The sequence below is a fragment of the Heptranchias perlo genome, chromosome 9 (assembly GCF_035084215.1).
Source record: "Heptranchias perlo isolate sHepPer1 chromosome 9, sHepPer1.hap1, whole genome shotgun sequence".
Taxonomy (NCBI): Eukaryota; Metazoa; Chordata; class Chondrichthyes; order Hexanchiformes; family Hexanchidae; genus Heptranchias; species Heptranchias perlo.
Genome location: NC_090333.1, coordinates 24,678,278 through 24,704,799, shown reverse-complemented (window position 1 = coordinate 24,704,799; position 26,522 = coordinate 24,678,278). Strand labels below are relative to the sequence as shown.

The 26,522-nt window shown below is 42.5% G+C and overlaps 1 protein-coding gene across 8 annotated transcripts in view; it reads right to left on the bottom strand.

Annotated features, from left to right (window-relative positions):
- Positions 1 to 348: 348 nt before the first annotated feature.
- The window catches only part of LOC137325201 (receptor-type tyrosine-protein phosphatase F-like), a 521,369-nt gene continuing 495,195 nt past the window's right edge, over positions 349 to 26,522 (bottom strand). For all 8 annotated transcript variants that reach the window (XM_067990027.1, XM_067990026.1, XM_067990031.1 and 5 more), the window contains 6 exons: positions 23,785 to 23,963; positions 15,429 to 15,555; positions 11,708 to 11,833; positions 9,286 to 9,440; positions 8,915 to 9,050; positions 349 to 1,792 (listed from right to left, as the gene is read on the bottom strand). In XM_067990027.1, coding sequence (XP_067846128.1) covers positions 1,724 to 1,792; positions 8,915 to 9,050; positions 9,286 to 9,440; positions 11,708 to 11,833; positions 15,429 to 15,555; positions 23,785 to 23,963 — 792 coding nt within the window. In that variant the 3' untranslated portion in view covers positions 349 to 1,723. The remainder of the gene's footprint in view (positions 1,793 to 8,914; positions 9,051 to 9,285; positions 9,441 to 11,707; positions 11,834 to 15,428; positions 15,556 to 23,784; positions 23,964 to 26,522) is intronic.

The window sequence follows — 26,522 nt, the reverse complement described above, 5'->3', positions numbered from 1 at the left end:
CCCACTAGAAATTGGCCTGTGGGTGGGTCTAATGTCATTTCCACAACTGTAGTATGACAATATTCGTTTTCAGTGAAGTCAATAATGTATTTGAATCAATTAAGTACCATCACAAAAATCCTTCCAGAAATCATTTGGAGTTCCTATCCCATTGTCGCCCTCTCCCAAACTTCTCCTTAATTATGAATTTGTTTTTAACCAGCAATGGTCTTACTTCTTTTCTACACCAACCGCTCTTGGTAAATTTGTACTTAAATCTGCACACAGACCAAAATGGTGGATTGATGATTATAGGTCCTTGATTGCCAAGAGTGGAAAAATAAGTAAAAATTCCCCAATGAAACCACATTGTATAAAACCCGATTATTCAACTTTATTAACATCAAGACTTTTCCAATGATGATATCATTTATCAACAAATAGAAAACAGACTGTGTATACAACAGAGTAACCCCTACAGCACTATGCATACACAAGGTAAAAATGAGCGCGTTCCAAACAATTTAACCCCTTCAAATCAGGTTACAGTCAATATCATTCTGACTAATTGATTATATTTGGCATTCATCCTCCACCTTCCCCAATTCCACACCCAGCCTCTCTACTGCATTAGCTCCATAGAATTACAGAAGATTATACCATCACAGAACGTTAACCCACCATAATAGCTCACTGGAAAATTCAGGCTATTTGTGAGGGAACGTTTAGCAGTCTTAACTCCCACAGAATAGTCAATGTGAAACTGAGACCGACTGGTCTGATGGGTGAGGAATAAGTGTTGTTGCTCCCAGCTCTTCTCTGGGTAGGTGATTGAAGGTTTGTAGCAAGGTGCGTTGCAGTGTTTACATCAAGTTGGTTGCAATCCAGTTTAAATTTATCTCCAATAGATTGAACAGAATATTGGATATTGAGTATTTTTTCTAACTTTTTTTATTTTTTTTAAAACAAGGAAAGGATCAAATCGGTCATATTAAGAAACTGTACAAAACCAAAATGCATCCTTGTTTTTTTTTATTAAATTCATCTAACAGCACCAGGCTCCTGCTTTATTCAGTATTAATAGTTTTGTATTGTACAGTATCTGAAGAGAAGACACTTTCATATAAGAGATTAAACTTCAGTTCGATTTGTCTATCCCTAGGAGTAGATACAGCAGCTATAATCAGAACAGTGGTTAAGATTCCAGTCACCAGGATTAAATACAGAACTGCACTAAAATGGGCAGCTCTGCTGCAAACATAAAGAACCCTTAAATCAGCAGAAAGGAGAATATAAAAACTTAACCAATTATAATAAAATAAAAAAAATGCATTTACAGCATAAGGAATTCTGTTTTGCCATTAAGCAAAACAATTTAGCTTCAGAAAAAAATTACCAATTTTAATAAAAAGATTTATAAAATTGTAAATGGCACCCCAGTTAAACCCAAAAGTAAATTGATGCATTGTACTTGAGCTAAAATTATAATCAAAAAAAGGGAATCCCATGCAGAGTGAAGAGGATTTGAGATGTGTAAATTATTATCCCATTGGTTTGGAATTAAAACAAGTCAACTTAGTTCCTGATCAGTCCAAGAATCATGATAGAATTTCTGAGTTGCTGATATCATTGCATCCTTGACAACTCGCTGTACAGGATAACTGAACAATGATTTGATTTGATATGGCTCGAAAAATCACTTTCTGGGTCCTGAAAGTCACAAGTTCTGATTGGGTGATAGAAGTTACGTTGCATAGTGATCAAAGCTTCCGAGGTACTCCAGCGCTGCTCGGTAACACAACTGGTACTGGTCCTGTAGACAAAGACAGAGCTGTGTTCAATACGATATCTGTTTACCACAATGTATGTGCCATCCATTAAAAATTGAATTCAAAAGATGGATTAAATATTTATGCAAGTTAAACAGAATTCTATAAATTACATGACATATTACTTTCATTCCTTCCAATGGAGCACTCTCTTACATGAGCATAGAGGTGAATACAATAATAACTCTTTTGATACAAGATATACTGTGGAGTCGAAACATGATGGCCAGACACCTCTAAAGGGAGGTGAAAGTCATCTTACATAGTTCTAGGTAATACTGGAGTAAAGACTGCTCCATGCTCATAACATCCCCAACTAAAATTCAATAAGGAAGCAGTACAGCCCTGAAATTCCACAGGGTTTTACCAGTCTCCCATTGTAACTCCAGTGGAACGCTGACTGTTGTCAGCCGTTTATCTAGTGTTTTCGCCAGTGAGAGACTGGTACAAATCAATTTCAGGGCTCAGTTTTATAAATTCATGGAATTAATCAAATATTCACTGAGTACTACAGATACTAAAGGTCCTTCAAAGTCAGTTTTTATTGCTGATTTAGGTTTTTACAGGTGTTTTTCAGATTTTATTTGTAGCATCGAAAATCAGGGGGAAAAAGTTAAGAGCCAAAAAAGGGTAATTTCTGTGAAAATGACTAAAAACACAGTAGCAGCAAATTACATTTATATTATTTGTGAATAGACTGTGCTGAATGGTAATTTTGCAGTATGTGCTATGAATTGTATATTGTAATCGTTGCGTGCAGTGTATCCATTTTGATAATAACATAGCTGTAGTGATTATTCAAGGCTCTTCAACATGCTTCCTGATCTTATGGATTAGCACCCATCTCTGGACATGATTTTTTGGTAAGAAATTTCAGCCTTTATTCCCCTCAAATTTTGGAGGAAATCAGATTTTACTAGTTCATTGATCCAAAAAAAAATACAGAAATTTATCAGTGCAAATTGGTAAAAATTGTTTTTAAAAGGTCCTCACAGATGTCATGGGGTAGAAACTGGACTAGCACAATGATGGTCAATTTTCCGGGAACAACATCCTGATATTGGGTCTGATACCAGGGGCCCGATATTAGGAGGGAGGCGTGTTGGCAGTGGGGGGTCGACTGGGCGCATGGGTAACGCGCCCAGTGAAATCGGGATGCTCCGCACGTGATCGCAGTCTAACTGAAGGTACTTACGTGTGCTTCCAGGTTTCCCGTTCCAGACCTGCGCAGCGGGCGCACTGCGCACCCGCATCACAGGCTATCAGCAGGAGGAGCCCTATTTAAAAGGGCAGTCCTCCAATGCTCCATCTGCAGCAAAGAACCAATTTAGGAGCATGTTGCAGGCCAGAGGCAAGGCTGCTCCAAGGTTCTCTGACTCCTCACTCCAGGTGCTGCTCGATGGGGTGAGGAGTAGGAGGGAAATTTTTTTCCCATCTGATGGGAGGAGGTGGCTGAAGAGATCAGCAGCAGCGGCAATGTGTGCCAAACCTGGGTCTAGTGCAGGAAGCGCTTTCATGACCTAACCAGGTCAGCCAAAATGAGAATATTTACGCATTCTCCCACACTCCGTCTTCCACATCACCTCCACCACCACACAACTCCTTCTGCACTGCCACCACAACGCTCTTGCATCACTCCTCACATCCACTCAACCATCATCCTCACCTTGCCTGCACTTACTCACCGCCCCAGTTCCCATTCGAACACTACCACGCAACCCAATCCTCATACAATCTCATGGCTATGTCTCAAACGCAACCTCCCATGCATCTCCCTCACAGTCACCCCACCCACACCAATGCATGCAGCAGGTCACTATGCAACCATCACTCAATCACGCCTCTCTCTGTTTTGCCTTGATAGGAGAAGAGATGCCAGAATGCCCGGGAGAGGGCAAGGACCGGAGGAGGCCCACCAAACCAGGTGGTCTCTAACGGATGCGGAGCGGCAGGCATTGGAACTAAGCCGGACGCTGGAGTGCCTGTCCGTGGCGGATGCAGAGACTAGGAGCGCATAAATGGCTGGTGACAGAAATCTAACACTCAGCACTCATGATAGCGAATGATCTTAGCATCACTTGGCATCTGCAGCACCTCAACATCTGTCCACATGCTTAATATCGCTTTCTATTCTCTTGCAGGGCCATCTGCGACCGCCGTGACTGTGGAGGGCGATTCCTCAGAGGACCTGCCGGCTCTGAGGGTCCATCGTCACATCTGAGCCAGCCATCCACCAGCGCAGATACACACACCTTGGTCGGTGCCCGTCCTCACTTAGTTGGGCTTGCACATGGTGAGTAACCACGCACATGTCAGCACGAGCAGACCCTGGTGGCAGGGGCAGCCGTGGAGAGTCCATGTCGGTGAGAGCACTCTTCTCCAGGCTCTGCTCGGCTGCACCCAGATGCTGAACCCTGGGGGCCAGCCATGAAAAGGAGAGTCATCGAGGGGCAGCAGCACATTACCGAGGTACTGGAACAAGTGCAACGTGCACTCTCCACAATCGCGCAGAGGATGGAGAAGTCCAACTCCTGCATGAGTGGAATGGTGGCACAGGTACAGGAGGGTATCTCCGAGATACTGTCACAGGGACGTGAAGGCATCTCTGAGATAGTGTCGCGGGTAGGTGCGGGAATGTCTGCGATGGAGGAAAGGCTGGCCTCCATCGAGCTTCAAGCACGGCTCAACAATTGAGTCCATTCAGACCCTGACAATGGCTGTTCGGATTCAGGGTGAGCAACATTCTACCGCCTTAAACAGGCTGACAGATAAATTACAACTGGCCTTCCAAGGCTTCACACAAGTCCTCCAAACTGTCGTCCAGCAGAGTGAAAGGAGTGATGTGGGCCTGGGCCAAGGGAGGGATGATGGTGAAAGGGGACATGGAAGTGGGGAAGCCATTCAAAGCGCTTCCACGTCTCACCCATTGCCCCCCTCTCAATCAGTACCCGCAATGCTGCCTCCTCTCCAGGTGGCCAAGTCTGCCCCTGCACAGTTGCAGGTGGAGCAGTCTTTGGAGAGGCCTTCAAGGGCACCGAAACCCAGAGGGCGTCCGCGCAAAGCATCTCATCGGTCAAGGCATGGACAAGAGCAACCTGCCACTACCTCTGCTGACGCCACAGGGGTAGCACCATGTAGGGGTTCCCGTAAACATAAGGCTAACGTTTTGTGAGCACAAAGGGGATGCACAAGGGTGTATGAAGAATGTCATGTTTTTGATTTAGTTTAGTTTGTTTTGCAAAGCACATTAAAATTTGTTACCACCACGACTACCATGTCTTTGTAAATCTTGTCTAGTTTGTGCAATAATTCCCTTTCCTGAGGACTACCATGAAGACCCACACCTGATGCCACCCATTGAGTCACTGCAGAGTGGGTGTAGGTGTATTTGCAGGGCTTTTTTGAGCAGACTACTGAGAGATGCCGGCGATGTCCCCGGTGGCACCCTGGAAGGATCCGGAGGAGAAGTTGTTGAGGGCAGTGGTGACTTTGACAGCGACAGGTAAGAAGATGGTGCTCGGGCCAGCCGGGAGCAGCTCGGCATGAAGGAGGCTGCAGATGTCCACGACTACATGTCGAGTGACTCTGAGCCTCCGTGTGCACTACTCCTCAGAGAGGTCCAGGAAGCTGAGCCTCGGTCTGTAGACCCTGTGGTGAGGGTAGTGCCTTCTGCGACGCATCTCTCTCTGTGGTTGCCCTCCCTCCTGCTGTGCAGGTGGATGTGTCACAGCACTGTGTTGTGGAGCTCCACGTGTCAGAGGTGGACGGCTTGGCTGGTGATGTTGTTCATCCTCCGAGAAGGTCATGACTGCAGCTACGGCAGCCCCCATCTGGAAGATGTACGTTTGAGGGGGTCCGCAAGGTAGGTAAATGTGTCTGCATACCGGGGTTGAGGTTCCAAGTTGGTGAATTTTAGTGTTAGGAGGAGGGTGGTGCAGGCCAAACTTTGTCCAAAGTGACAGAGTGGCCTCCTGCAATGAGTGAGGGTCTCCCCCCCAACCTGTCAAATGGACCTTTGCAGCTCCCACAGGCTGGTGGCTGCAACACATCCGTTTCAACTTGGAGTGTTTCCCCCAGTATGGGAAACACGCTTAGTTGATATGAAAATCCCACCCCTCCTAAAATATCCTCCCAATCAGGTCTGCAAATAACCTGAACAATCAAAATAATGGCCTTAAGTGGGATCCCATCGGCTTTAATTGCCGGTGGGAGTACCGCATGCATGCGGGGGCTGCGCGCGCATCTAAGCGCGTCATTGGGGAACAGGGAAGTGGGCGGGTTGGAGCTGGGCTCCAGACCCGCCCCGGGAATCCCGAATTTTCAGAGCCTCCCCCCACCCCCGCCACGAACGCACCCGCTTGGCCATCCTAAGATCGACCCCCAGGTGTCCCTGATGTCGGGTTGTCAACTCTGATAGCAGGTATTCTTGGAGGTTTGATCACGTGACATCTTTAAAAAAAATTCATTCTTTGGCTATGGGCATCACAGGCAAGGCCTCATTTATTGCTCATCCATAGCTGCCCTTGAGAAGGTGGTGGTGAGCCGCCTTCTTGAACGCTGCAGACTGCGTGGTGAAGGTGCTACCCTGCTGTTAGGTAGGCAGTTCCAGAATTTTGATCCAGCAACATTGAAGGAATGGCGATATATGGCCAAGTAGGGATAGTGTGTGACTTGGAGGGGAACGTGCAGGTGGTGTTGTTCTCATGCACCTGCTGTCTTGTCCTTCTAGGTGGTAGAGATTGTGGGTTTGGGAGGTGCAGCCGAAGAAGCCTTGGCGAGTTATTGCAGTGCATCTTGTAGATAGTACACACAGCAGCCACAATGCGCTGGCAATGGAGGGAGTGGATGTTTAAGGTGGTGAATGGGCTGCCGATCAAGAGGACTGCTTTGTCTTGGATGGTGTCGAGCTGAGAGTTGCTGCATCTGCACCCATCCAGGCAAGTGTTATTGTATGTATCGTATAAAAGTTGTGTCCCCCGTAGTTGAGTATCTTTGCTTATGGTTTTGCGCCAGCAGTTGTTCTGCGAGAATTTCCGAGAACCAAGAGACAACCTGCAAGCAGGCGAAGAAAGAAAACTGAGGGTGGGGGAGGGATTCGCCGGGGGAAAACCAGAATTGGGACGAACTTTGATTTCACCAGTATCTAATAGTAACTCAATGAAATTGCACCGATAATTAAGAGTAATACTGGTTTTCATAGAATGATAGAAATTACAGCACAGGAGGAGGCTGTTCGGCTCCAGGTTCCCGTGCACTCTCTCCTGTAATTCCATTTTCCCCCAAATCCTTTTATATTCCTCCCATTCCCTTATAAATTATGTTCCAATTTCTGTTTCAATAGCTACTTGTGGTGAAGCACCCCATGGTCCCATAGCCCTCAGTTCAAAAACCTTCCTTCTCCCTTCTTCCAGTGATGATCCTCAGTCCCCCTGCTCCCCATTCGCTCACCAGTGGAAACAATCTGATTCTATCAGCGCTTTTAATTACCCACAGTAAAGTCCCCAGGTTTCACTCATCTCTTGACTGGCTGCTCAAATCTCAGCGGGCTCTCTGCAGCTCTGGGCAGTAATGCCACCGATCTGGAGCCTTTTCTGGGCAGCAGCCAGTGAAGTCACGGAGTGGAGTACCACCACCGTGGCAGGAAATTTAAAGCACGACAATCTCCTGGGCTGCTAGCAGGGAGATCCATGCCCCATTCCGGGGGACTCCTGGGCAATCCTGGAGGGTTGGCAACCCTACCCTGGCGGCCACCTAAAACAGGCGTTAGGCCCATTATGTAAATGAGGGGTTAAGCCTGCGCTGCTCAGTATTCTTCAGTGGCCATTGCGGCAGTCAACAAAAGTCAAGTTGTTTTTTCTTCCACTTTTAAAAACCTGCAGATCAAACCTCTTGTTTCCTAATCAAGTGTTCTGCTTATATCGCGCTGATAGAATCAGTGGAAATTCACAGCACAGACACATGTTATTTGACCTTTCAAGTCCGTGCTGGTGTTTGTCTCCTCAAGCCACCTAGTCTAATCCCACTTTCCTGCTTGCTGCTCATACACTTCAACATTCCCTTTTCAAGAAACTATCTTACTCACTTTTGAAAGAATTTATAGATTCTGCATGTCAGGGAAGTAACTGGAACTAAAATGATACAAGTTTGCTGTAAATGCTCACATCAGAAATAAACGGTTATCAGCAAAAAATATTTCATTGCACCTTCATTAAATGTGGTATAAACATTTTTACCCAGTGTGAGGATACAATTATCTTCAGAAAATATATAGATGCTCGACAGTTTTCAAGCAAATGACACAATGTAACAATCCTTGGTACAGCCTAAATATCAACTCTGCTCAGCATCAGTAAAGATTTCAGGGATGAAATCCGCTTTGGGCAGTAGCACAGAATAGGTGAGAGCGCATTGGAAGCCGTTTTATACAAAGTGGTAAAACAGGCTGCTGATGCGCTATTGTCTGCTTTATACAGAGTGGTACAACGGGCCGCTGATGCTCTATTGCCTGCTTTATACAGAGTGGTACAACGGGCCGCTGATGCTCTTTTGCCTGCTTTATACAGAGTGGTACAACGGGCCGCTGATGCGCTATTGCCTGTTTTATGGAGTGGTACAAAGGGCCGCTGATGCGCTATTGCCTGCTTTATACAAAGTGGTAAAACAGGCTGCTGATGCGCTATTGCCTGCTTTAAACAGAGTGGTACAACGGGCCGCTGATGCGCTATTGCCTGTTTTATGCTACTGTCCAAGATGTATTTCACCCCCTTCATCTGATGGATACGACTGATAGTGATTCTAGAACATAAGAAACAAGAGCAGGAGTAGGCCATACGGCCCCTTGAGCCTGCTCCGCCACTGAATCAGATCATGGCTGATCTAGAAAAAGACCAGTGAATGCCTGCATCACAATTCATGTTCAAAGGGACCACTGAACTTCTCAATGTCTAACAACCTGGCAGGTGGACTGGTTAAGCTGAAGATTTATACAGAATCCCCACCAATTTGACTCTGCGATTAAATGGCAAGGCAGCAAACCACAATGATACGTATGTTATTTTTAAGGCATTTTGCATTTCTTCTAGCTTAATGATGATGAAATAGCCCACCTCTGTCTGAACCATGGCGGGCCGCTGTGTTCGTAAGGTCTTCACCGTTTGAAACATGTCCACAACTCCCTCATACCTCATCCGTTCCAGCACAATGCTCAGAGTAATGAACACCCCAGTCCGCCCCACACCAGCGCTAGAAGACAGGAGAAACTTTTGTCAGATTTTTGCATGGCTGTACATTTCAGAGCTATGTTGGATTCAGTCCTGTTGCACTTACTTTCCAGGAGTTTCTGAGATGGAAGAACACTGCTGAAGGAAAATGCATGCAAATAGGTAATGGAAATTTGCTTGGTTGTGGTAATTTTATGCATTCATGCAACCAATTTTATCAACAATGTGAAAAGTATTGACCGCTTGTTCCTCCTTACCTGCAGTGTACAGTGATAGGTCCATCCTGTCCAAACTGTTCCTTAGTCTTGTGTACTTGACCAATGAAATCAATGAATCCTTCTCCTGTTTTTGGCACTCCTTGTTCAGGCCAGTCAGTGAACTGGAACTGTCGGATTGTTCGAGACTGACCATCCTATGTCAAAAACAAAGGTATATATTTGAAAACTGTTAGCACAAATGGCGACTGGGCCACATTTTAATTGAAATTGTCTCTAACATAGACTGAGAATAATGAAACTAGGATTAGGGCCCCGATATTAGCGGGGGGGGGGGGGGCGGGGAATGGGCACGTGGCAAACCCACATGAACCAAACTTACCGTTTCCGACGCGATCGCACCACGATTGATAGTGGTTAACGTCCTCTCCAGGTTTCTCGCCCGGCAGCTAGCCTGATTGACAGGCTGGCTGCCATCAGGAGCTGCAATGCGGGGAGGGGGCGGGGCGGGGAAGAGAGCGAGCCAGACGTCATCCGGCGCTGGACTGGAAGACAAATGCACTCGCATTTGCCTCCTAAAATCACCCCCTAGATATCTGTTGGGTTTCTAGGTGAGGTGGAGAGGGAGAGGGTAAGAGAGAGTAAGGGAGAGAGTAAGGGAGAGGGAGGAATGGGAGTGGGAGTACACGGGTAAGAGGGAGTCAGTTAAAACCTTAACCTTCTTCTATTACAGTGTATTTTCATAATACCATTCAGAGGCCATTTCAAGCCTCCTTGAAGCTAGTTTACATAGCAGTTTCCGTGTATATTAGATGTATGAAAGATACAGTACCTAGTGCTAAGTGCTTGCATTTACTGAAGGACCCTTAAAGTCAATTTTTATTACTGATTTAAAAACTTTTTTTTCAGTTTCTATTTTTAATAATCAAAAACCAGAAGGTAATCAGGGGAAAAAATAAGAGCGTAATTTCTGAGAAACTCAGAAAAGTAGTTTCTGATTTGTAGGTCACCAAACCTTAAGAAAACAAGTAAAAGGACTAACAAGGCATCGTTATGCTAAAAGACAACATACAATTATTCGCACCATTCACAAACACCACTTTTATGGCCTCAATGCCAGTTCCAAAAGTAACGTAAGTTTCCATGGTCACACTTTACTGTCAAACTATTTTAACAGTAAATTACATTTATGACATTTGTGAATGGACAGTGTGCTGCAAAATGGTGACAGCTAAAATTAATGTTTAAAATAGTGCATCACCACCATACTATTGTGAAGCCCAAATATTTTTAAAGTCTGACTGAAATATGAAATAGTCTATGCTAAAATTTAATTTTGCAGTATGTGCTATGAATGGTATATTGTGATCATTGTATGCAGTGTATCCATTTTGATAATAACATAATAAATCAAAAAGTGAAATACTGCAGATGTTGGGAGTCTGAAATAAAAACTGAAAATGCCAGAAATACTCAGCAAGTCTTGCAGCTGGACCTGCTGTGTTTCCAGCTTTTTCTGTTAATAATAATATAGCTGTAGTAATTATCAAGGCTCTTCAACATGCACCCTGACATTATGGATGCAACACGCACACATCTCTGGACCTGATTTTTGGTAAGGAAACAATGGGAAATTTCAGAATTTCCCCCTTCAAATTATGTAGGAAATCAGATTTTACATTGTCCAAAAGAAATCCAGCAATTTATCAGTAGAAATTGGTAAACCCGATTTTGAAGGTCAATACACATACTACAGGCAGCATGGCAACTTATCAGCACAGCACAGTAAACATCTCAGTGAGGTTGCTGTGGAATCATTGTGTAAATTCTCAATGCAATATAGACAAGAGGATTCAGAAACTTATCAACATGTCCACTACATTTAGCTGCACAAATGACCAAGTGGACTGCAGGCTTTCTGCCTTGTTTTGGAGCCCCGGCACCATTCCTTGACCAATAGCACAGAAAGGTGACTTCTAGTGCTGTGAAGAGTTGAGACAGAAGTTCAGACTTTATCATCTGTGGTCTCCCTGCACCACGTAGCATCCTTGGCATGATGGCAATTTAGCTTTATCTTTGGCAGATCAGGAACAGCAGCTTTTACTTTCTTGTCCCTCCTCTCCTATGGGAAAAAAACTTGTCCTCCACTGGGCATCTGCTCATGATTGTATGGGTGAGATCAGGAACTTGCTCTGAGGAATATTAGGCACAAATCTACACCCTACTTCCATGGTACAGTGACATTTTGAAGTTATCATTCATTGGCATCTTACAGGATCGTAACTGCAGTTTAATCTGAGAGCATAAGCCTTATTATTAGTCACATGCACACTAAAAAAACATTTGCCTGAGGAAGGAGAAAATCTCCGAAAGCTTGTGAATTTAAAATAAAATTGCTGGACTATAACTTGGTGTTGTAAAATTGTTTAAAAAAACATTAACATGGCTTCCACTTCACACTTACCCTGGCATCTGTTACTTTGAACTCCCGCAGGATGTACTGTGGCATGCTATATTCAGCCATGGGGTCTACCACAAAGTACTGATACCGCGCAGAGCGCTCTGCTGGCCAGTACTGGTGGCACTTTTCCTAATGAGAATAAAACAACGGATCAGCAACATTGAGCACAACACACAGGAAGCTCCTTATGTACATCATCTCTAACCAAATTATTTACAAACAGGTGGCATTTCACACCTCATTTACTGTGACTAAAGCTGTATTTAACATCTCATCTTCTGATTGACCCAATGTGTCTCAGGTTCAGTGGAGCTTTCAGTTCTGAGATAACAAACAATCTGTCCTTGCAAGTATATGCAAAAACACACGAAAAGTGATTTGCATCTTTATTTTGAACAAACTATTCACGAAGGTTGATCACATTCATGTCAGAGTGAGGCCACGATAACTACAAACATTCCAGCGTCTGAGACAACTGCAACTGATGTTCTGCAATGGGTGACTGATCTGTGATTGACAGATATTGGGGGCTAGCTACAAACAACAACAATAACTAGTAGAAAGAAGTCTCACAGTTCAGTCAGATACATTCGGTGTCAGATTGTCATTATTCGTCTAATGTTTCGAACCGTCCTCTCCTGTCTTCACCCCCCAACAACCGCAAAAAAAAAAATCAATGTTGGCCAAAGATATAGAGATTAAAATGAAACAGAAAAAGGAGGCTTATGATGAATGTAAGGTTCATAATACAGCAGAGAACCAGGCTGAATACAGAAAATAGAGGAGATCCAAAAAAAGGGAATAAGAGGGAAAAACAGAGAGAGTATGAGAATAGATTAGCGGATAACATAAAAGGGAACCAAAGTCTTTTATAAACATATAAATAGTAAAAGGGTAGTCAAAGGAAGTGAGGGACCGATTAGGGACAAAAAAGGAGATTATTTTGTGGAGGCAGAAGGCATGACTGAGGCAATAAATGAATACTTCGTATTGGTCTTCACTAGAGAAGAGGATGCTGTCTTTGTAGCAGTAAAGGAAGAGGTAGTAGTGATATTGGATGGGATAAAAATATATAAAGAGGAGGTACTTAAAAGATTGGCAGTGCTCAAAGTAGAAAAGTCACCTGGTCCAGATGGGATGCATCCTAGGTTACTGAGGGAAGTAAGGGTGGAAATAGCGGAGGCTCTGGCCACAATCTTCCAATTGTCCCCAGATATAGGGAGGGTGCCGGAGGACTGGAAGATTGCAAATGGTACACCCCTGTGCAAAAAAGGGGAGAGGGATAAACCCGGCAATTACAGACCAGCTCGCCTTATGTGGGTGGTGAGGAAACTTTTAGGGACAGTAATTCAGGATAAAATTAATTGGCACTTGGAAAAGTATAGGCTGATAAATGAAGTCAGCACGGATTTGTTAAAGGCAAATCGTGTTTGACTAACTTGATTGAGTTCTTTGATGAAGTAACGGAGAGGGTTGATGAGAGTAGTGCAGTTGATCTTATGTATATGGACTTTCAAAAGGCATTTGATAAAGTACCACATAATAGATTTCACAGAATCATAGAAAGTTACAGCACAGAAGGAGGCCATTCGGCCCATGCCGGCCGAAAAAGAGCTAGCCAGCTTAATCCCACTATCCAGCACTTGGTCCGTAGCCCTGTAGATCACAGCACTTTAAGTGCAGATCCAAGTACTTTTTAAATGCAATGAGGGTTTCTGCCTCTACCACCCTTTCAGGTAATGAGTTCCAGACCCATACCACCCTCTGGGTGAAAAAAATTCTCCTCAGCTCCCCTTTAATCCTTCTACCAATTACTTTAAATCTATGCCCCCTACTTATTGACCTCCCTGCTAAGGGAAATAGGTCCTCCCTATCCACTCTATCTAGTCCCGTCATAATTTTATATACCTCAATTAAATCGCCCCTTAACCTCCTTTGTTCCAAAGAAAACTACCCCAGCCTATCCAATCTTTTCTCATGGCTAAAATTCTCCAGCCCTGGCAACATCCTTGTAAATCTCCTCTGTACCCTCTCTAGTGCAATCATATCTTTCCTGTAATGTGGTGACCAGAACTATACTCAGTACTCAAGCTGTGGCCTAACCAATGTTTTATACAGTTCTAGCATAACCTCCCTGCTCTTATATTCTATGCCTCGGCTAATAAAGGGAAGTATCCCATATGCCTTTTTAACCACCTTATCTACCTGTCCTGCTACCTTCAGGGATCTGTGGACATGCACTCCAAGGTCCCTCACTTCCTCTACACCTCTCAGTATCCTCCCATTTATTGTGTATTCCCTTGCCATGTTTGCCCTCCCCAAATGCATTACCTCACACTTCTCTGGATTAAATTCCATTTGCCACTTTCCTGCCCACCTGACCAGTCTTCCTGTAGTCTACAGCTTTCCTCCTCACTATCAACAACATGGCCAATTTTTGTATCATCTGCAAACTTCTTGATCAAGTCCCCCACATTCAAGTCCAAATCGTTAATATATACCACAAAAAGCAAGGGACCTAGTACTGAGCCTTGTGGGACCCCACTGGAAACAGCGTTCCAGTTGCAAAAACACCGCTTCCTGCCACTGAGCCAATTTGTTAGCAAAATTAAAGCCCATGGGATTAAAGGGACAGTGGCAGCGTGGATACAAAATTGGCCAAGGAACAGAAAGCAGAGAGTAGTGGTGAACGGTTGTTTTTCAGATTCGAGGGAAGTTTACAGTGGTGTGCGCCAGGGGTCAGTATTAGGACCATTGCTCTTTTTGATATATATTCATGACCAGGACTTGGGTATAGAGGGTATAATTTCAAAGTTTGCAGATGACACGAAACTTGGAAATGTAGTAAACAATGTGGAGGATAGTAACAGATTTCAGGAGGACATAGACAGACTGGTGAAATGGGCAGACACCTGGCATATGAAATTTAATGCAGAGAAGTGTGAAGTGATGCATTTTGGTAGGAAGATTGAGGAGAGGCAAGAGAAACAAAATGATACAATTTTAAAGGGGATGCACATACACAAATCTTTCAAGGTGGCAGGACAAGTTGAGAAGGCTGTTTAAAAAGCAAATGGGATTCTTGGCTTTATTAACAGAAGCATAGAATACAAAAGCAAGGAAGTTACGCTAAACCTTTATAAAACATTGGTTAGGCCACAGCTTGAGTACTGTGTTCAATTTTAGGGATCACACTTTAGGAAGTATGTCAAGGCCTTAGAGAGGGTGCAGAAGAGATTTACTAGAATGGTACCAGGGATGAGGGACTTCAGTTATGTGGAGAGATTGGAGAAGCTGGAGTTGTTCTCCTCAGAACAGAGAAGATTAAGGGAGATTTGAAAGAGGTGTTCAAAATCATTAGCAGTTTTGACAGAGTAAATAAGGAGAAACTGTTTCCAGTGGCAGAAGGGTCAGTAACCAGGGTCAGAGGACACAGATTTAAGGTGATCGGCAAAAGAGAAAGAGGCAACATGAGGAAACATTTTTTTAAGCAGCGAGTTGTAAAGAGTCGGCAGAGGCACGACGGGCTGAATGGCATCCTCCTGTGCTGTACTTACTATGATACTATGAAAAGAGTCAGGTTGTCAATCCTGGGCCTCATATTTCTAATCACAGGATTGTGAATTGAGTATCTTAGCTGTTAACTAGCATATTGTCAGCAAATTACTTTCCCTGTAGGTAGTTTATTTTACAATTGGGAGTATGATTGATGAGTGTTACTTACTCGACCCATTTCCCGCAGTTTTGTGAGCATTACTACAATCGTGGAATTGTGCTCCCACAACATACGCCAGAAATCTTCGGTGGTCTCTGCAAGGGGTCCCTGCGTGGCAATATATGCCTTCTGTTGCCTGTTCATTGAGTAAACATAAGGCAGGTTTAAATAAAAAACACATGACACATTCTTCATCCCAGTTGTTGTCATTTATCAATAATAGTCAATAGAGCAAGGCATTTGCTCCTTTTCTCATCATGATGTTCCGACTTTGCCCATAGGAGAGAGGAGGGATGATGCTTTGGCCCAATCGTTACAATGTAAAAGAATCTAACCAAGATGAATAATGAAGCAATTAAAGGATAATTCCATGTAAAACTCTTCACAATCATGAAGATTTACATACAATAATTAAAAAATTCATCTATTTTTCTGAAGGTCTAAATTTATTTATAAATTAACTTTAAAAAAAAGTTGATATTGTTTCCTGCAAAGGTTTAGCACAAACCTACTAGCAGGAAAAATAAAACAGTCAATCAAAACAGACATGTTATAATTTAAAATATCAAAAGTGAGGTGCTTTCTGACTTATTAGTTTTTCCATTTCACACAAGTGGCAAAGACCAGAACTAGCAGACACGTGATATAAACCTAAGTTTTCAACAGTAGTGTGCAGTGATTGTTAAACAGTTTGCCAAGATCAAACATTTATTTCTAGGCACAAAAAGACTCACACAATGAAAACTGCAATATGCAACCAAAATAAAACATTACTTACAACACCAGAAAACTAGAGAACACAACAACCTAAACTGAACAGCTAAATGGAGGAAACTCACTGTGCAAGACCAAGATGCTCCAAAGAAGGGGGGAAAAAAAAAAACTGATGCCGGCCGAGCTCAGGGTGGCCCTTATCTGCCTGGTTTAAAACACTGCTTCAGATTAGTTTTTCGTTTCCGGTGCTTTTTTTTTGGGATTGAGGGGTGACTTTCCTGACCCTCGGTCCTAGGGAATGCCCATTCCCAGGGCACAAAGGTGAGGAAAAAGGGGCCTCACATCTCATTTTCCAGTGCGCCCACTGACTGGGTGCCCTGGTGCAGGGGTGTCCAGAAACATGGCACTGTAGCTGCCCCAGAACCCATGCCAACTATACGGGCAACAGGGGGTCTTGGGGGCAAGCTGAAGACTTGAAGGTGAGTAAATTATCAGCTGTTAAAAAGAAACACTTGCATTTATACAGCACCTTTCACGACCTCAGGATGTCCCAAAGCACTTTAAAGCCAATGAATTACCTTTGAAGTGATATAATATAGGAAAAGCAGCAGCCAATTTGTGCACAACAAGCTCCCACAAACAGCAATGAAGTAAATGATCAGATAATCTGCTTTAGGTGTTGGTTGAGGGATAAATGTTGGCCAAGACGCCCGGAGAACTCCCCTGCTCTTCTTCAAATAGTGCTGTGGGATCTTTTATGTCCATCTAAGAGAGCAGACAGGGTCTTGGTTTAGCGTCTCATCTGAAAGACGGCACCTCCAACAGTGCAGCACTCCCTCAGTACTTCACTGAAGTGTTAGCCTAGATTATGTTTTTGGAGTTGGACTTGAACCCACAACTTTCTGATTCGGAGATGACAGCGCCAATAATAGAAAAAAATTGCCCCGTGGTTGTGAAATTTAAACAGGAAGTTGATGATCAGGACCGGCAGAAATTTGGCAAAAATTCAAAATTTTAGCCAAAGTATATATTTTTTGAGACTGAACTAACTTGGACAATTTTCTCCATATTAGGTGTCAGTCAAGTTTCTCTCCAGAGGCTTCAGCATATAACCTAGGCTGACACCAGTGCAGTATGGAGGGAATGCTGGATTGTTGAAGGGGCCATCTTTTGGATTAGACACTAAACTGTGGCCCCGTTCCTGCGCGGATGATCATAAAAGATCCCACAGCATTATGTGAAAAAAAGCAGGGGAGTTCTTCTGGTGTCCTGGCCAATATTTATCCCTCAACCACCACCACTAAAACAGATCATCTTTTAATCTATCTAATTTCTGTTTGTGGATCCTTACTGTGCTCAACTTGGCTGCTGCATTGCCTATATTACAACAGTAACCACACTTTAGTAACACTGGCTGTGAAGCACTTGGAATGTAATACAAAATACTGATCTCAATCCGTAACAGTGCCAGTAGTGTGAAGAATCCTGGAACAATCTTTGATGGAGCAGTTCAGTCTACTTTTTCATCAATAACTTTACCACTGGTGTGCTACTTTGACTGCTCCTCATAGGAACATGATTAGGCTATTCAGTCCCTCGAGCCTGTTCCTCCAGTTAGGTCATGGCTGATCTATACCTCAACTCCATTTACCTGCCTTTGATCCTTATACCTGGATACCCTTTACCCCCCAAAAAATCTGCCGATCTCAGTCTTCAACATTTCAATTGACCCAGCATCCACAGCCTTTTGAGGAAAAGAATTCCTGTGTGAAAAACTGCATGCTGCTTTCACTCCTGAATGGCCTAGCTCTAATATTGACAGTGCCCTTTTGTTCTGGATTCCTCCATCAGAGAAAATAGCTTCTCCAAATCTACCCTATCAAATCCTTTTATCATGTTAAACACCTCAATTAAATCATCCCTCAATCATCTAAACTCAAGGGAATACAAGCCAAGGTTATGCAACCTGCCCTTGTAACTTAATTCTGTAAGCCCTGTTATAATTCTGGTGAATCTATACTGTACTCCTTCCATGGCCAATGTAGCCTTCCTGAAGTACAGTGCCCAAAAGTGAACACAGTACTCCAGATGGGGACTGGCCAAGGCATCACTTCTTCACTTTTGTATTCCAGCCTCCTCGAGATAAAGCCAACATTTTCATTAACATTTTCATTACTTTTTGTACCTGTGTACTAGCTTTTAGTGATTTGTGCAAGTGGACACCCAATTCACTTTGCCCCTCTGTAGTTACTAGTTTCTCACTATTTAGAAAATATTCCAATTTGTCTTTCTTGGATCCAAAGTGCATGACCTCACACTTCCCTACATTGTACTCCATCTGCCACAATTTTGGCCACTCATTTAATCTATCGACATCCTTTTGTAACTTCCAGCTTCCATTTTTTATATGTGCATCCTGTAGGTGGTACACAATGCAGCCATGGTGCGCTAGTGGTGAAGGGAGTGAATGTTTAGGGTGGTGGATGGGGTGCCAATCAAGTGAGCTGCTTTGTCCTGGATGGTGTCGAGCTTCTTGAGTGTTGTTGGAGTTGCACTCATCCAGGCAAGTGGAGAGTATTCCATCACACTCCTGACTTGTGTCTTATAGATGGTGGAAAGGCTTTGGGGAGTCAGGAGGTGAGTCACTCGCTGCAGAATACCCAGCCTCTGACCTGCTCTTGTAGCCATTGTATTTATGTGGCTGGTCCAGTTAAGTTTCTGGTCAATGATGACCCACACGATGTTGATGGTGGGGGATTCGGCGATGGTAATGCCATTGAATGTCAAGGGGAAGTGGTTAGACTCTCTCATGTTGGAGATGGTCATTGCCCGGCATTTGTCTGGCGCGAATGTTACTTGCCAATTATCAGCCCAAGCCTGGATATTGTCCAGGTCTTGCTGCATGCGGGCACGGACTGCTTCATTATCTGAGGGGATGCGAATGGAACTGAACACTGTGCAATCATCAGCGAACATCCCCATTTCTGACCTTAAGGTCATTGATGAAGCAGCTGAAGATGGTTGGGCCTAGGACAATGCCCTGAGGAACTCCTGCAGCATTGTCTTGGGGCTGAGATGATTGGCCTCCAACAACCACTACCATCTTCCTTTGTGCTAGGTCTGACTCCAGCCACTGGAGAGTTTGCCCCCTGATTCCCATTGACGTAAATTTTACTAGGGCTCCTTGGTGCCACACTCAGTCAAATGCTGCCTTGCTGTCAAGGGCAGTCACTCTCATCTACACAACTTACTGTGGTCCCTAACTTAGTCAACTCTGTAGGGCAGCATCTTTGGAGATACAACATCCCATTTTACAAGAGAGTACCATATACCCAAATGTTAGGACAAATATAAGTATTATTAATTTGCCAACTTGGACTGGCAGCCTGTTCTCATAAAATATTGGACTGAAATCTTCAAAGTCACTCTAATCAATGTTGTATTTTGTACACATCTTCCATGATTTTATAGTAAGTAAAAAAGATAAGCAATGTGAAAAATTCTGAGAGCACAAAATAAATATGAACGAGGAAGGCGATTTGGTCTATCTTAGATCATCCATCCAGAAGGACATTATAGTTCCTCCATCATGACATTCAATTGTTCCTTAAAATTATTCAGTTTTTTTTTCTCGACTACTCCATCTGGGATTCCATTCCATGTATTGATCATTCTTTGTGTGAAAGAGATCTACTTGATGTCAGTCCTAAATTTGCCCTCTTACTAGTTTGAACCTATGTCCCCTTGTTCTCTGTTTATTTTGAAGTAATTTTACAGATCTAACTGTTCCATACTGTTTATCATCTTATATACCTCTATCAGGTCAATTCCCATCACCCCTTTCAAGATTGAAAAGCTCAGGGTTCTCAGTTCTTTCCTCATACCTCAGTCCTCTGCCTTCAGAGCCTGATTTCCTCCCTTTCATCTTGTGACCAGAACTGGAAACATTTCTCAGGATATGGTCTGGCCAAAGCACTGTAAGAGTTTGAGCATGACTTCCTTTGATGTGAACTCTATTGTTTTGGCTATACAGTTCACTATTCTATTTGCTCTATTGATCACTGTTCTGTATTAGTTGGACATGTTGAATGTCCCTTCTTTGACCTGTAGATGTCTCATCTATTTCAAAATCATTATGTGCAGTACTTTACACTTGCCCATATTAAATTTCATCTGTCATTGTTTCGCCCACTTGCATATTTTAACCAATTGATTTTGTATTTCCTGAGTTGCCTCCTCTGAATCAACTGACATTCCAAATTTGGTATCAAGTGCAAATCTGACCCATGCAGAAAAATTTCTGAATCCAAGTCACTGAAGTAAATTAGAAACAGCAGGAACATTAAAACTGACCATGGAGCACTGTACTCAACACATTCCACACATAACATAACTTCTCTAATAAGTACTCAGTATTTCCGCTGTTTGTACAATTTCATATTCATTTACAAGTTTTATCCTGAATCCACATCATCTTGAGCCTTCATGTGTAAATTTGCTAATTTTGCATTTCAGATGTCTAGGTAGCACATCATAGGACTTTTCACAGTCCACATGAGAAGTTGCTTCCTCAAACAAGTCAAGGAGGTTGGAAAGTCAGGATCTTCCACCTTTAAATACATGTTGGCTGTTGTTTACTAACTTGCTTATATCAATTTTCAATTAATAGTCCCCTATTAGTGGTTAGGATTGTTATTAGTAGCTGATAGAAGGCAAAATTGATATATGTAGTATGGTCCAAAAGCACTTGGTCATCTAAGAAATTGGACACACTAAATTGTGCTTTCGAGTAGAGTATAAAGATAGGCCTCAGCACACCCCAAGTATTAGAGCTTTGAAATAGTGCAGCCAGAACACAATCCTGCAGAGCACCTCTGGTGTTGAATACTAAATTGGAAATCAGAGTTGCCATTTAATTAGCTAGCACAGTAAGGCTCATAGCAAGTGGCTTTGCCTGGCAACAGTCCCAGAGATCAGATTCAAAAACAGTGGTTATGTTATACAGAAAAAAATTATGTGTTGTTATCCTTTTCTTCATTTAGAACAGATCTGATAGAGAAAAATGTTGAATTTCAAAGTGAATAAAAAAGATCAGAGTATTTCCGTTCAAGTGATCGCATTTTGAACCTCGAGTTACAGCTGCTTACCCACAGTACCAAAGTACACATGGTTACAAAAATGAAGTATTTTTGTTTAGTTTTGTTTGGTCGTTGTTCCTTTAAATGTAGTCATAGTACATAAGCACTAGTAGAAAGTAATTCACCCTCTAATTTTCCCTTTCTCCCTGTTGAAAAGCAACTGAATCTTCTCTCATAGAATCATAGAAAATTTACGGCACGGAAGGAGGCCATTCGACCCATCGTGTCCATGCCAGCCGAAAATGAGCCACCCAGCCTAATCTCACTTTCCAGCACTTGGTCCGTAGCCTTGTAGGTCATGGCACTTCAGGTGCACATCCAGGTACTTTTTAAATGAGTTGAGATTTTCTGCCTCTACCATCCTTTCAGGCAGTGAGTTCCAGACCCCTACCACTCTCTGGGTGAAAAATGTTTTCCTCAGCTCCCCTCTAATCCTTCTACTAATCACTTTAAATCTCTCAATGCATCTCTTGAAATGACCCAACTAAGATCGAAATCTTTCCAGATAAGAAACTATGAACCTGTATCTATTGCTTAATGGTATGCCAACACTATCAACCACGCTGCATTTCTAATAAACAATTTCACAATCATTTTTAAATAAATCAGTCCATCTTAAGTTGTAAAATTTTTATGCAAAGGGTATTGTTCCCAAACAAGAGCTGTTGCAAAAAGCATCTCAAGCAAACTATGCACAGTCTCACAAAGTATCGATTACAGACATTAGCAGTTTCTAATAATACAAAGGACACAAGATACAAATTTGTCCTCAAAAGCAAGGGAAGCCTTGAATGTATCAACTTAAAATCAGATCAAAATATATTTTAATCCTTATCCTCCCCCACAAACAAAATAACATGAAAACAATACTGTAAATCTTAAAATAAATATATTTAAGATGTTGTTCTGAAGACATTACAAAAAGTTAGAAAAGATGATGATAGAACAAGTTTACTTAGTTCAAAATCATGCACTACTCCACCAGATGGAGCCTGTGCTCTACAAAAGACACTCCTATCTGACCAACATCTACCTCAGCAATAATTTCTCCTTCCTATTAATGGTGCATAATCAATCTGCTTCATAAGGTAAGGACTTCAAATGATCATAACATGGCTTTAGATAAGTTTCTGTGATAGTCTAAATAATTTTTAAAAAGTTGTAACACACATGATTTCTGTTAAAGATGTAACTAAGGCCTCAGATATCAAGGCTAGCTTACATAAGAAATTAAAATTCATATCAAACAGATTAACTTTGCATTTGGGAGCTAAAATTGCATAACTTTAACAAAGAATTCAAAAATATGTAATATGGAATTTATTTAGCTGATTTGGGGAAAGAACCATATTGCTGCAGAGTGTCAGGATAGTGAATGCAAAAATAAATAAAAACACGCCAAGCAGTGCAAAATCCAGTAGGGAACTCTCAGTTGTCATGTTTTCTTTTGTCAAACTGATAATAAATAGCACTTGGATGAACACTTCTTTTTATTTACTGTACTGTACTCTCCTGTAGTTCTGCAAATGTGTAAACATCTCCAATACAGCAGAATATTGATAGCTACAGAACTGGGACTGTGCTATAAGGTACAACTAATATAATAAGCATGCTTTATTGATCTACGCAACAACTAATCTACGCTATATCGGTATTGTAACAAGTCGTCTTGCCTGACTCTGGTTTCTCTGTACCTGTCAGTATACATTGACAGTGATGCATTGCAGACAAGGTAAAAGTAAATTGCTGCAATGCTCCTGAGCCATACCTTTGTGGGGTAGGCACCACTGTTCCATTGGCAGATAAACAGAATGCACTTGGACAGTATTACTACAGTTTTTGCACCATGTGCATTTTTCTGGCCCCTAAATAAGACAGTTTGTTCATCTATTCAAAATCTTTAAGCCTGCGGGGTTTACTGTAAAGTAATAAATGTTTGTATATACCTGCCTTGTTCCTAAAAGGTTTTTAAAAAAAGTCTCCAGCATCTCAGCTGTTATCTTGCAGAAAATAATGCTGGATTTTGTGCCTAGAAACTTGAGCACATAAGCTTGACTGACACCAGTGCAATACTGCACTATCGGAGGTGCCACCTTTCGGAAGAGACGTGAAACTGAGTCCCCATCTGCTCTCTCAGGTTGACTTAAAACATTTCATGGCATTATTCGAAGAAGAGTAAGGGAGTTCAACTGGTGTCCTGTCTGACATTTATCCCTCAACCAACATCACGAAAACAGATTATCTGGTCATTTATTTTATTGCTATTTGTGGGACCTGCCCACAATTGGCTGCATTAATTCCTTACAACAGTAGCCACGCTTCAAATGTACTTAATTGGCTGTGAAGTGCTTTGGGATGTCCTGAGGTGGTAAAGCACATTATATTAATGCAATTTCTTTCTTTCTTATAAGAGGGAAGATATTTTGACGGTAATAGAAAATATTGAACACTTGGTATGGAATAAATATGGTCACTGCTTTAACTGCAGCTTTGCAAGGGGTAAAATATAGTACCTGTATCCATCGATGAAGCTGGCATTGATGTAATCAGAGCCCTCAACCCCTCGGATTGGCTGCAGGCAGACTCGGGTGGACTCATATGGCATGATGTTCACAAGTCGGTTCTTAAACTTGTTACATGGGAGATTGGCACTGATGAATCGTGAGGTATGTGCTTTGGAGTTTGCCAGGCGCTGCAAATAAACAATAAAATGGGTCAGCCTAACAAATGTGAGATGGGTTACCGAAGCATTCCTTGTTTCATACAAACTTACAGAAAATATAAAAATCCAACAACATATCTGGGAGTAAATTACAAGGCTATTGTTCACAGAATTATAGAATGTTACAACAATAACCAAGTCTCAGCTGCTGCTGCATCATTCAGGGTTTCCACACTTGATTGCTATCCAGTGACTGCTTTAGGAATTGCATGTGTGTGTCTGTGCATTTATATGTGTGTATGCATGCATGCACACAAGCAAGATGAGGATAAAAGAGGTACTTAAAAGATTGCCAGTACTCAAAGTAGAAAAGTCATCTGGTCCAGATAGGATGCATCCTAGGTTACTGAGGGAAGTAAGGGTGGAAATTGCAGAGGCTCTGGCCACAATCTTCCAGTCCTCCTTAGATAAGGGGATGGTGCCGGAGGACTGGAGGATTGCAAATGTTATACCCCTGTTCAAAAAAAGGAAGAGGGATAAACCCGGCAACTACAGGCCAGTCGGTGGTGGGGAAACTTTTAGGGACAATAGTACGGGACAAAATTAATTGTCACTTGGAAAAAGATGGGCTAATAAATGAAAGTCAGCACGGATTTGTTAAAGGAAAATTGTGTTTGACTAACTTGATTGAGTTCTTTGATGAAACAAAGGAGAGGGTTGATGAGAGTATATGGACTTTCTAAAGGCACTTGATAAAGTACCACACAGTAGACTTGTTAGCAAAATTAAATCCCATGGGATTAAAGGGACAGTGGCAGCGTGGATACAAAATTGGCTAGGGGACAGAAAGCAGAGAGTAGTGGTGAACTACTTCAAACTGGAGGGAAGTGTACAGTGGTGTTCCCCAGGGGTCAGAATTAGGACGACTGCTCTTTTTGATATATATTAATGACCTGGACTTGGGTATACAGGGTATAATTTCAAAGTTTGCAGATGACACGAAACTCAGAAATGTAGTGAACAATGTGAAGGATAATAACAGACTTCAGGAGGACATAGACAGACCGGTGAAATGGGCAGACACATGGCAGGTTAAATTTACCGCAGAGTAGTTGAAGTGATACATTTTGGTAGGAAGAATGAGGAGAGGTAATATAAACTAAATGGTACAATTTTAAAGGGGGTGCAGGAACAGACACCTGGAGGTGCACATACACAAATCTTTCAAGGTGGCAGGACAAATTGAGGCGGCTATTAAAAAAGCATATGGGATCCTGGGCTTTATTAATCGAGGCATTGAGTACAAAAGCAAGCAAGTTATGCTAAGCCTTTATAAAACACTGGCTAGGCCTCAGCTGGAGAATGGTGTTCAGTTGTGGGCACCACACATTAGGAAGGATGTCAAGGCCTGAGACAGGGTGCAGAAGAGATTTACTAGGATGGTACTAGGGATGAGGGACTTCAGTTATGTGGAGAGACTGGAGAAGCTGGGGTTGTTCTCCTTAGAACAGAGAAGGTTAAGTGGAGATTTAATAGAGGTGTTCAAAATCATGAATGGTTTTGATCGGATAAATAAAGTGAAACTGTTTCCACTGGCAGAAGGGTCGGTAACCAGAGTATACAGGTGATCGGCAAAAGAGCCAGAGGTGACCTGAGGAAACATTTTTTTTACGCAGCGCGTTGTAATGATCTGGAATGCACTGCCTTAAAAAGTGTTGGAAGCAGATTCAATAGTAATTTTCATAATGGAATTGGATAAATACTTGAAGGGGAAAAATCTACAGGGCTATGGGGAAAGAGCAAGGGAATGGGACTAATTGGATAGCTCTTTCAAAAAGCTGGCAAAGGCACAATGGGCCGAATTGCCTCCTCCTGTGCTGTACCTGCTATGATACTATGAATGATAAGATTAGCTGTGAAGGCCATTCGATAAAATAGGCTAACAACACTCACTGTCCCAAGCAGATGTGTGATGAATGGCTACTTGGGTAAAGTATTGGAAGGACATCACAATGTCAGCTTGAGTCACTGACTCTCAAGAGTGAGGGGGGGGGGGGGAGAAAGGGTAAATTCAGGTGGAAGGTTCAAATGAAAACAGAAGCCATGAGGGTAAAACTTAAAAGTGGTCAATTATTAACTGAATCCTGAAACTGAATTACAGCTTCCAACTCAGTTCCAGGTGCTCAGAATTATAACAAAAACGTTAAATAACAAAGACATTGCAACATTCTTGCATTATATTAAGCGTGATCAGATAAGAGTTAACTGAAATGATGGTCATTACTGCTTTTTGAGGTGTTGGATGTAAAGGTATACAATTTCACACAACAGGAGGTCTAGAATTTGAAGGGTTTTTCCAGTGGCATTTTTCACAATGTAACTATTTGAACAGTAATATGGAAGACAACTTTTCCTTTCTTTTAAACAACTTAATACCCAAAAGTTCCAGCTGCAGGCTTCTGTAATCAGAGTCGAACATGAATCTGTAGCCATGTGCCCCACCCTGACTACTCACTCGAGGCATCAACATACAGATCAACTTGTAAAACTTGATCAACAGCTCCAAAAAAAGCTGACAACTCAAAAACA